The sequence below is a fragment of the Empidonax traillii genome, unplaced genomic scaffold (assembly GCF_003031625.1).
Source record: "Empidonax traillii isolate 1590-97213 ecotype Southwest subspecies unplaced genomic scaffold, ASM303162v1 scaffold741:size898883, whole genome shotgun sequence".
Lineage (NCBI taxonomy): Eukaryota > Metazoa > Chordata > Aves > Passeriformes > Tyrannidae > Empidonax > Empidonax traillii.
The window spans coordinates 746,380-758,618 of NW_020955934.1; the positions used below are offsets into that span (position 1 = coordinate 746,380).

Consider the following 12,239-nt stretch of genomic DNA (forward strand, 5'->3'; position numbering starts at 1 on the left):
GGGACGGGCGGCTGCTTCGGGGCTGGCAGGATGCCGGCGGCGCGGCGGCGCGGAGCGCGAGTGCTGTGGCCGCTGCTGTGGGTGGCCCTGGTGCGCTGCTACAACGTGGACGTGGGTCGCCCCGTGGTTTTCCAGGGTCCCAACGGCTCCTTCTTCGGGTACTCGGTGCTGCAGCACTTCCACGACAGCACGCGGTGGTGAGTAGCGCGGCCCCTGCGAGCCCGGGGCCGGCGGCGGGGAGCGGCCGGGCCAGCGCTGCCAGGAGCCCGTCTGTGGGGGCAGCCGCATCCCCCGCAGCGGGGCGGCGGGACCCGGGTCCCCCCGGCAAGGGCGGGCAGCGAGGGAGCGCCTCCGGCCCGGCTGCGGGGGCTCTGCCCGCGCTCGGTCCGCCCCGTCGGGCGGCTGCGGTGGAGGCAGCGCGGTGGCTCCGCGCCCCTGGTGCGGGAGGCATTCCCCCGATGGGAGCGGAGTCCGCCCGCGTTTGGAGGTGTTTTAGCGCGGGGATGCGCTTCTCGAGCTGGCAGCAGGCGCTCGGCGTCCTCAAGCGCCAGCCCGCCCGTGGCCGATGGCTCGGCGCTGTGCGCGGCCCCGCTCCCTGCGGGAGATAGTGAGCAGCTCATGGCCCCGGCAGAAAGTGCACGGGGCACAAAAGGTGGCTGAGGGGTCATGCCGTGTTAAACGGGAAACGTTTCTAATGCCGATCACCTCCAGCGGGAGCAGCGCGCTCTGCGCTGACGGAGTTGATATCTCTGCGCTCAGCCTGGCGAGGCACAAAATCCGTCCGGAGGCTGGAGAGACGCTCCCAAATTGAGAGGCGTTTGTCCCCTTTGTGTGCCCGCTCTTGGCGTGAGGGACCGTAGAGGAAATGCCTATGTAACTTTAAAAAACAAACAAACAAAAAAACCCAAAACAAAACAAAAAAACAAACAAAAAAAAAAAAAAACCAAAAACAAACCACAAAAAACACCAAACCAAAAACCAAAACACAACAAAAAAAGGCCGATGAAAAGGAAGTTTATCTACATCTCAAAAAATGATAAAACTGGCAAGCTTCTTCTTTTCCTATTGATTGAAAAGAGCCTCGGAGCATAGTCTGTCTCTTGTCTGGGTTAGAGGCTCTTTGTTACAATTAAAAACTGATTTCTCATAATTGGCCCTAGTTGGTGTCGTCTGGTGCATTTCTAATGTGAGTAGGAGCCGTTGCTGCCAATAAGTGTCCACAAAGCATGTCTTTATCTTTTATACTTAGATATGGCCCAATGACTCAGCTATTGATATTGGAACTTTGGTGCACTGTGGTGGTATAAATAAATGTATTCATCCTGGCGTTCAGTTCTTTAAAAATGAATTTCTTTCACACCCTTTAGTTCACAAGTAATTCTATTCCCTGGCTTTCTCCATAGTGGCTTTTACAGAGCATTAATTTTTAAGGACTTATCAGAAGACTTAGTAGAGGAAAAGCACCCTGGGAGAAGAGAAGCAGAGCTCTCAGTTTAAAGCAATGCTTAACTTTGGTCAGGAACCAGTGAAGGATGCAAAGGCTGAAAGCAGCTTGTATTCAACACAGATTGCTGGGGATTTGCAGGGGTGTGAATGAAATGCTGATCTAGTACAGTATGATGGGATGTAAATGATGGAATTTGTTGCTCCTTGTGTAAATGTCCATTGTTCTGATTGATAATATGAATTATCTTCAGATAGCACCTGTTGGTTTGATTGTTTGGAAGGGGAGGTAGGCTAGGAAGGTGAGTCTCCCAGATATCCCACTTTGTTTGGAAACATGCTGGACTATAAGTGTTGAGCACCTGTCTGAAGGCAGGGATCTGTGAGAAGTCTAGTGTTCAATATTAAAGTCTCTGGTTATGCAAACTTCGTTTTTTTTGAAAGTGGAGGTGGTTCATGGAGCATTAGCTATGGCACCCAGAGAAAAACAAAACAAAAAAACCAACAAACATCTAGGGTCACTAAATAGTTTTAAATAAAGAAATTGCTAGCCATAACACCCAGAAGGGTTAATAGCAGCCTCATATGGCCAGCATCAGCACTGTCAGAAATCTTGAGGGTGGCATTGTCACCACTGATGGAAAAGCTCCTCTTTTCATTGTGGAATGAGAGAGTTTGCCTTCACAGGTACTTCAAAATCCTGCCCCCAACAGACCCTGGGGTAACAAGTTTGGGAGACACGTATTTTTACACTCTCCTTGATTCTAATTTGCTATGTGCAGTTATGCTCTTGATGTTTGCGTGCATCCTGAAGGTTAATGATAAATCTCACTTAGTCGTGTATGCAGTCTTCTTCCAGTTTTCTGAAGATGCCGCTCCCTGTACTGAATGAGCATATTCCAATTGCAAGTACGTTTTTATTCACACTACAACATCATAGACATTTAGTGTTTAACATATTTCTTCTGAAAAGCTTAAAAATCTGACCAATCTTCCTTGGCATTCAAAGCATTAAGGGCTGAACCCTAGTAAGTACCTTTAGGTATGCCCTCTTCAACTGGGCATAAAAGCCTTCAGCATTATATAGTAGTATTTCAAAACCATATTTATACTGTACAGAATCTTATACATCCTTTCAGAGCAGAAAGTCTCTGATTTCAATTTTAAACTGATTACCTGTTTCAGGTTACTGGTGTACAATATACAATCCCAATTTCTTAGATGAGTGCAGAGGGAAATGCTTAGTGGAACTGTCAACGTTTTTCAGCTTTGTCAGGTTTCTGTTGCAAAGCTGTAGAAATATTTCCTTAACTGGCTTGTTAGTCAACAGGTGATTTTTTTTCCTTCTCTTCTAAATGTGATATTCTGGGGAAAGGCTGAAATCAGTTACAGGGAATATGTGGTAAAAATGTTTTCTGTTCATCCTGTTATAACATAAAGCTCCTCTTAAAAGTAATAGGCTTACTGTTTGGTTTTTGTGTGTTAGTTTTTTCTTTCTTCTTGAAGCATTTATATACCCAAGGAAGAACTATGATTTAAGTTTTCTCGTGTCCATTTGGCTGCAGTAGAAAGTAGTTAAGCTAAATTAACTTTAGACAGTGGTATTTTGGGCATTCATGACTTCCCCAGTGAGCTGTGCACTGTATGTGAGCCTGCAAAAATGTGATCAGTCATATCTGAGGCTGATAGGGCTCCTGCCCATCTAATATTGTTTAATATATTAATAGGCTCTGGAGCATTTGAAACTGTTCAGGGGCTTCTTGCTCTTTATTGCTTGAGGGCTGGATGCTCCCCTCACATGCTGACCAACACGAGAGCCGTGTTGTTTGCGGTGTGCTGTCCGTGTGCTGGTATGTGTGTGCATATCTGTGTGTATATACACGTGTGTGCACACTTATGTGGTCATGGATTCACATTAAAGTGGTGTCTGTAATAGCCAGGCCCGTTTCAACTGTTTGTTTTCCAAGACCACAAAGGCACGTGTTTGTATTGTCGACTGCAGGCTTGCGGTAAACTGATTCAGGGTTTGGTGATTCTTCAAGATTTATATGAGCCAAATATTCTTGTAGAATGAAAGAAGGGGGGATGTTTGGTTTGAAATATTACATCAGATAAACGTGAATAGTCAAGCTGCTACACAGTCCTTGGCACAGAAATTATAGTGGGATATAAGTGTTCAGCCACCACAGCAATGGTGGAGCAAGTCAGTGCCTTTGATCTTTCCTGAAATAGTTGATTGCAAAGATGGTTCCATTTAGAAGGGTTTTGCACACTTTTTTATCTCAAAAAAAGTTTCTTATCACAGGTGTGCTGAGGTTATTGTATTTCTGATTATGCCTGCTTTTCCTTCCTTAAATGGGTTTTATGGCTGTAAATCTTGACAGGTTTGCTCAGTTACCCATCATTGCTGTTTTCAGCTGAGTGAGGAACCAGGTGGCTACTTGCATCTGGAGCAGAGACAAGCTGAAGTGCTTCCATTCTCTGGGTGTAGTTTTGAAACTTGGACTAAAGACTCAGAAAATGACCCCAGACAGTTTAAAAAGAAACAAATGTCATCTTTTTCCCCAGTAAAAAATGTTAATAATGTGAAATCTTTGATTGTTGTTTTTTAAAATGTTACTTTATTTTCTCTCCTTTCCCCTCTTTATGCCCGCTTCTGGCTGACACCCTCGAATCCCTAGCAAGTCCAGGGTGACCACTTTATCATTCCTGGCAAAACTATCTGGCTTGAAAAAGTAATGGAGTCAGTTTAGTTGAATGGTGTCCTGTGAGTTTTACAATACGGAATGGGTCTGTTTTCTGTGCTGTTGCATCATTCCCTCAGTCCTGCTCTTCACTGAATCGCGCTGTTCTGCACCTCGGGCTGATGGATACGTTTTGTTAGTTTGTCACGTACTTGTGTGTATCCAGAGGGAAGGGTGGGACAGACGGACCCTGTGGTGGCTGGGAGTTGTGTTGCATAGTCTAAGCAGTGATGCTGTAGGAGCTACCGTGGCATTTTGGGGAACCTGAACTTGCTGTCACTGGTCACGGGTCATCCAGCCCTCCTGCTTCTTGCTCTGCATTTAATGGATGAAACACAGAGGTTTGTATTTCAAGTACCTGGGGTTCTTATTGCAAGTAACAGAGATCTTTCTAAAGGGGAGAAACTCAACTGGGATGTGATGGCAGTGCACCCTCTGGTACTGCTTTAGAAATCAGCTCTGGTATGCAGGGATATTTAAAGACTTCTTTTCCCTGCCACTTAACATTGCAGTGAGGTGAGGTACCTACGGTCCTTGAGTTGTGATAGCCTGCAGCATGTCAGCAGCGATTAGGCAGATGCTTAATGTGCGTGGCATCTCTCCAGCCATTGGTTGGCTCTGCACTTTTTCTCCCTGTTCCTTTAAAATCCAGCACTTATTTTCCAAATCTGTATGTCCCAAGGGTCAATCACCTGTGAAGTGATTGTTACTGTTCTACAGGAAGTAATCTTACAAAGGTGTGAATTTCCCTTTGGCCAAGAAAGCTTCTTGTCATCCATTAATATTAGCTGCTGTGACTCCTGTGCTGGAATGGATTCTGGTCATGTATCTGTGTTGTTGTCTCAGTACAGATGAAGGTGTTTTGAATTGACTGTGCTGAGTATGAATTCAAGAAGAGAGGGTTAAGTGGCCTTTCTGCCTACTGCTCCTTATTTTGGTTTAGACCCCAATATTTTTTTCACAGAGCCAGTGGGATGAGGCTGTTCCTTACAGATTTTTTTGCACCTCAAGCAAAAGTGATCCTAAAAAAGCCCCAAACTCCAATCCTTCTGCCATCAGTTGTCTTTCATAGGAAGAAATCTCTCTCTTGAGGGGATTTCCCCTTCAAGGTATCTTCAGGCAGATACTCACAAATATTCTAGGGGCTTCCCACAGAACAGTATGGTTGTGGTGAGAACCTGCACTCATATATAATCTATGCAGAGAGTATTATCCACTTAGTGAGCCTTCTGGCAAAAGGCTGGAGAACTGCTGGTACTTGCTTGCTGACAGCCCAGATAGTCATATAGAAGCATGGGAAATCTATAGATTTCAGCAAGTCTTTATGCTGACAAAGGAAATATTCCGGTCTCAAACCTTTGAATAAAATTAAAGTAATTGGTACGTGCAAATACCAGCCAAAAAGCATGTGAACCAACAAAAAACCTCCCATTTCCCTGAAGGTAACCATCTCAGAGCAGGGATGAGTATGGATCATGCCAGATGGAACAGGAGATCTGCAAAGGTTTTAAGTGCTGGGTTTTAGGTGTGAGAGTGAAAGAGTGAGGCAAGATCCTAAGATGACATAGTGTGGGATGTAGGTGAAATATCAAATTTGAGTGAATGGACATTCAGGACAATCTGAAATAGATTTGTTTTTGGCACGTGTCACTGGCTGCTTCCTTCTGCTCAGTCCCCATGAAGAAATGTCAGCAGACATTTTCGTTTCGAAAGATGTATTTGCTCAAGACAGCAATATTATCTGAGCCAGTAGCCTACTCAAATCATTAATCATTAAATTTTCCCATTTGGCTTTTTAAAGAAAGCTGAAAAGTCATAGTAATTTAGGCTCCATCATCTCTATCTTTTGTGCTGCAACCCATAGTTTCTTGTGCAGTATTTGCTGAATTGTATTTACTTTTCTTGGGTTAGAGCAAAGTTTCTTTTAAACTGGAGGTCAGTGTGACCCTACATTATCTGATTGTTATAACAAGTCATAGAAACAGTTTCTTGCCATTTGCAATTTGAACCTGTAAGTATTTAAGCTGGTAATATTTATTTTTGTTAGACCTCGTGGATTTCAATAATTGAATGATAGCATTCACTGCCTGTGTAAATGAAATGACTGGCATTTGATTTTATACCCACAACCTGCCTAATGGGATTTTCATTTGGAGCTATTATTTCAGCCTCCCTTGCACTTGCTCCCCAGTGTGTGCAGGCTTTGTAGATTTTAGCAGTTAAGGTATTTTAGACATTAATTCTTCTCACTTGTGAAAACATGATGTGCATTGTAGAGTGCAAGACTGCAACCCTATCAGAATTCTCCAAATGATAGAGCTTAGCCCAGGAAACTTCAGAGAAAATGGTCACTTAATGCAGGGATTTCTTTTCTTTTTGTAAACATATCAAGGACCACAGGATAGTTTTCTTGTATCCTATGTCCAGGGGAGTGTGTCAGGAGTGGGGATGTACTGCTGTTTGATATAGATGAGGCTCTGATGAAGGAGAAGCTCTTCCAGATGACTTAGATTGACCCTGGACATGTGCACACCTTGTGTCTTGGGTCTCCCTATATTTGCTGGGATGGTGATGATGGGTGGTGATTATGGATGGAACTTTGGAGGATGAAGGAAAAGTTGTTTAAACAGGGAAAGCATCCACTTTGGGGCTGGTGCTGGGCTGTCCATCTGTGCCATGGGAAGGTTGTGTGTACAGACTGACTTTGCATCAGTAGCTCTTTATCCCTTTAGTGGCTAAACCAAGAGCAGTGTCTCCTTGGTCAGCTGCTGCCTCCCAAGTACCAGGCTGTGTCCACACACGGCAGTGCTGGAGCCTCAGCCTTTTAGAGATAGTTGCCCTTAGTTTTGCCTTGGGCTTTACTTCAGTGAGGATTTTTTTACATGCAGAAGCTCTGTCATGCCTGACAGAGCAAGAGCACTGCAGAACTGTTACTTAAGTACCTGGTGCTCCCCGCTGCCCTCCCTGGATCTGCCTTCCTCCTGCTTAACCTCCATCTTCACCCTCACGTGCCTAGATCTGGGCTCATAACTAGTTAAGAAAGATTGTCCCTTTAGTGAGGAGGCAGTGAAAGGACTCCCTTAATACTTGTGTGTCGTAGTTTTGATTCTGGCTGGATTTTAAACACTTACTGAAAACTGCTTTCTCCTTTCCTCCCCCCTTTTGTTCTTTTTTGCGTTAAGGGGGGGGGGGAAAAACAGTCAGAGAATTCCTGAGTAGAGATAAGAACTGGGAGATTCACCCACTAATTAATTCTCACAGGCAAACAGACTCAAAGTGAATAGAACTTAAATTTATCGCTAATAAACTTAAAAACCCCTAAATTATTACTAATAGAATAATAACTAAAAGAGTAAAAGAATAAAACAGTTTTAAAACACACCACCTTCCTTCTACTCCCCCCTTCCCTCAGATGCACAGGGAGATGAGAAAAGGAGGAAAGTCACAGTCAGTGGCTGCTTCTGCCACTGTTAAAATCCACCTCTTAGACAGGATCTCTTTCCAGTTCACTGTCCTAGGGGGTCACTTTTCCATCGGGTGCAGAGGTCTCTCTCCCTCTGCGCTCTGATTGTCTCCATGGACTGCAAGAGGACATCTTGCTTCACCAATGGTCATCACCACAATTACAGGGGGTAATGGCTTTGATTCCTTCTCCTGTTTCTTGTGGGGTCCCTTCTCATAGGGGACAGTCTTTGATAGACTTCTCCTGCGTGGGTCCATCCCTCAGGGCACAGTTCTTCCATAACCTGCTGTCTCTTGGGTCACAGGGCCACAAGTCCTACCCAGGACAACTTGCTCCAGCGTAGGTTTCTCTCTCCATGGACTGCAGGTCTCCAGCAGGACTCTCTTTCATCTTAAGCCTCCCACGGAGTCACATCATCTTCATGCACTCCTCTGTTCTGGTGTGGGCTCCTTCATGAGCTGCAGAGGGGGGTCTCTGCACCCCAGTGCTCTTCCACAGGCAGCAGGGGTCTCGCCTGTCAGCCCTTCCATTGCTGGAGGGGGAGAGGGAGGTCTCCCCGGGCCTCTTCCTCCCCCCTCCTGCTACACTGGGAGTTTACGTTGCCATCTCATGTTCTCCTCTGCTCTCCTCTGAGCTGGAATTTCTTCTGTGCAACAAATCTTCTCTTCCTCTGTTCTTTAATATGTTATCACAGAAGCAAATATCATTGGCTAGTAGTAGGAACTCCATCCTGGAGTTGGCTATCATTGGCTTTTTCATAGAACAGCAAAGGATTCTAGTAGCTTCTAATTGAAATCATCTCGATGGCTCCCTATAACCAAAAATTCAGCCACCTGAACCCATGCCATTGTTCTTCCCCTGTAATCCTCCTGAAAAGACATCCCTTATGGCACGAGCAGATAGATGTCAGCTTGCTAAACAATTTAACTAGATCTTAACACAAGTGATTAAAAGGTGCTCATCATCTTTCAAGGGTAACCCTGTGGTCAGAACGGGGCGTTGGTGCTTCTCAGAAACAGGAGGTCTCATGTGGGATAAATAGTCCAAGTAAAGTCTTCAGAGTCTCAAGGATAAATGTTGGCCGATAGCAATACATTGTGGAAGAGATTTGCTTATATTGCTGTTTGGGTTTTTTTTGCTGTTGTTTTTGTAAAGCTGTCATAATAAAAATTGCTCTGAGAATGAGGTGCCTCCACTTCCTAAGCAAACTTACAGATCTTGGGCTGGCTCTGCGAGCGTGCAGTTTCAGATTTTGTCCTCTTGTGGGTGTGTGTATCAGCTCTGGGTTGATAGGGATGTAGCTGTCCATCCTAATGCTTTCCTAAATACTTTGGGGGTGTTTGTGGTGAGGGTGTGTAACTTTAAACGTGTTACAATCCTAATGGAAATTTAATTTATAAAGTATTTATGCCTTTACTGTGGAAAAATGCTTTTATTGTATGTGGTGTTTTCCTTTTGTGAGTCAGTATCACAATTTTACAAGGTTGCTGAGAAAAGTGCTTTTGCTGAGGAAGCTGTGGCAGTGTGAGCCTTGGGGGTGTGTTTGGTTGGTTGGTTTTGTTTCTTTTCTCCTGAAATTAATCACTTGTTACTTTGCTTTTGGTTTCCAGGGTCTTGGTTGGTGCTCCCAAGGCAGAATCTAAATACAGCACCTCTGTTCAGTCCCCAGGAGCAGTGTTCAAATGTCGAGTCCATACCAACCCTGACAGAAGATGCACAGAACTGGATATGGGACGAGGTGGGTAGTTATGATACTTTGGGGTAGATGGAAGGAACCCCAAAAATTCCAACCCATATGGCTAGCAATGCTTCAAATTGTCCCCAAAACAGTGATAAGAAGTCATCAGCCTTTCCTGGTGGATTTTGAGCAATGGTAGCAAGAGTCTAATTCTCTTCAGCATTACAAAAAAACATCCCAGCTGGTGCTGGTGGCCTCCCAGTGACCTTTCTTGCTTTTTCCAACGAGTAAAGATGGATTTTTCCCTGCTTACCCTAAGCTGCTGTCTTTTCTTCACCTGCTTCAGTGTGGCTTTATAGTGTGTTGGTGGCCCCCTATATGAGTGGTTTGGAGTGCTGCTGCCTACTCCAGGCAGTGCTGAAGTAAGGGTGCATGGGATGACCCCAGGCAGCGCAGTATTGGCCTCATAATGTGTGGAGTTATTAGTAATCTGGTGAATCAGTGGGTTTGCCCCATAATGCAGCGAATCATTCCTTGAGTTTGCTTTTTGTGATGACGTGCTCTCAGTAAGAGATATGCTTGTACGCTATTTTACGTGGTCAGGATTGACTTCAGTTTCTCTGATGTACAGAGGAAGGTGGAGTCCTAAAGTAAAGTTCTGATTTAAAATCTCATGCTGGATAATGTTGGTGAATACTGAAGCCTTTGAATAGTTTGATTTTCTTGGTGACATGTTGTTTTCTCTGCATGTGAAAAAGGGGATGTTAGTTTTGTTCATCTTTTCGTATCTATACTGGGTCAAGTAGAATTTCTGTTCATGAAGCTTACATGTGTTAAAACAGTGTTTTGGCTAAGTATTGTAATTGTACTTCCCAGAAATTGTAATTGTAATTACTGCTATTGTAATGTAAACTATAATGGATTTGTGAATGCTGCCTGACAGGACTAAAGATTTCATCCTCATTATTTTTTTAAGTGCTCCCTAGCTCATTTTCAAGAGGAATTTTTGCTTTGATTGCATCCTGAAAGCAATCTGATGTCTCTCCCATTGACTTGATCATTTGATGGTTTATTCAAGTAGAGCGGTGGACATTCATTGTCCCGATTAATGCATTCAAGAACTAATAATCAGGAGGAAAGAAGAGCACCATAAGATGTTAAAAGGGCAATCTCTTTTCTTGTCAGAATTCTTTGGTGGGTATTTAAAACTCATGCCTCCTTGCTTTGCTGCCTTTCCTGTCTTTCTGTAGGCAATTCTCGGGGCACACTCTGTGGAAAGACGTGTAAAGAAGACAGAGATGATGAATGGATGGGTGTGAGCCTGGCTAGACAACCAAAGGCTGCTGGAAGTGTGCTGGTAAGTCCATGCTTTTCTTTGATCCCATTAGAACTGTTGCTGCTGTCTGACTCTAATGCTAAGCATGTCAGGATTAATTGTTTGGCAGTGAATGACTGAGTCCAGAGTTAAGAGGCAGCAGATTCTGTAGTCCCTTCCTTCAAGTGGAAGGCAAAGTGAACCCCCAGCCAGAAAATGCAGTTTATAGAGGGAGAATTCCAAGCCATCACACCTGACTCATGCCACCCAAGGGCTTCTCCCTAGACCTGAGGGATTATATCTTTGAACCAAATAAATGGAACTTTGTCAAAGGTATTTTTTTAAATATGTGCTTAGAGTCTAAATGGTTATGCCCCAAATCCTTGCACACCAGCTTCCCTGGGAAGGGACCAGGTGGGTTTAATACCTTTATGTGACAGTACTGTGATATTTTATCCCATCTTCTCTTTTCGTGTACAGCTTGCCAGTGTTATAGGGGCTAGCTTTACTTTTCTTGGATTTTTTAGATGTGATCAGGATAAGAGGAGAAAGGGAGGAGAAAGAGGTATAAATAACATACCCTGTAAACATACACAGCAGAGCGCAAAATTAAGGCAATCATGGTTAGTGTAAGCTATTCATACTTTCAAGATTTATCCTGAGGTATATGTGTGCTCAGTCCTGTGTAACAACTGAGGAGTAACTTGCACTGAGGATAATGCTACCTCAAAACACAGCATCCTCTTCATTGCCCAGTCATCAGCCTGAACTAGACAAATTCATCCTAGTCCGTTTTTAGAAGTTAGCTCGTACTCTTTTCTTTTTTTTAGGCAAACATTTTGAGGCTGAAACATTTTTGCCAATGTTGTGTCTTAAGAATAATGGTTTTGTGTATTTTGGTTCAAAGGGAAAGAGGTTGCAGCTGATGCTTAGGGGTCTTTCCCCAGACAGAAGCAGCAAATTAAGGGAGTGCTGGCTGGCTGAGTGGAGGCTACAAGGGTGAGAGACATGGGCAGGCTGTGAGGCCCTAAAGTGGGGCTGAAGGGATAGAATCTTCACACATAAAGGAGGTTAAAAGTGAAATGTAACTAAGTAAAATATGAAACTGGGGATGTGCTTATTTCAGTGCAGATTAAGCTGGTAAAATGTTTCCACAAGTGACACTGATTTAAAGCAGTCCTAACCCAGCCTTCTGACAAGATTATGCTGCCCCTCACCAAGTAGATCATGTCCAGATGCTCGAGGATATTTAAATATATAATTCTCATTGATATTTATAACCAAAGCGCTGGCTCTTCAACTGCTAATTATATATCTGTGCATTTCTGTGTGTAAACAGTCTGGAATGAATGTATGCAGATTCTTTTTTGGATGGAAATTACCTGGCTGTTTCAGGTCACTGTTATTCTGTTTTGGGATAACTTCTTGCTGAAAAAGATTTGTGACTTCCCCATGAGCAGCTGGCTTTTAATACGTGTGCTCTTCTAATTTTAAGGATCAGTATTTCTTTAAAATGTGGCTTTTCTTTGAAGCCCCTTTGAGAAACTGGTGTTCTGAGAAAACATATCTGAATGTGCATTCGTAGACATATTTGCT

General features: G+C 43.9%; 1 protein-coding gene across 1 annotated transcript in view; it reads left to right on the forward strand.

Moving 5' to 3' along the window:
• ITGA9 (integrin subunit alpha 9) overlaps nt 1-12,239 on the forward strand; it is a gene marked incomplete at its 3' end in the record, with an annotated part of 151,310 nt that continues 139,071 nt past the window's right edge. Inside the window, exons 1-3 of the mRNA XM_027900592.1 lie at nt 1-197; nt 9,261-9,388; nt 10,579-10,685. Coding sequence (XP_027756393.1) covers nt 31-197; nt 9,261-9,388; nt 10,579-10,685 — 402 coding nt within the window. The remainder of the gene's footprint in view (nt 198-9,260; nt 9,389-10,578; nt 10,686-12,239) is intronic.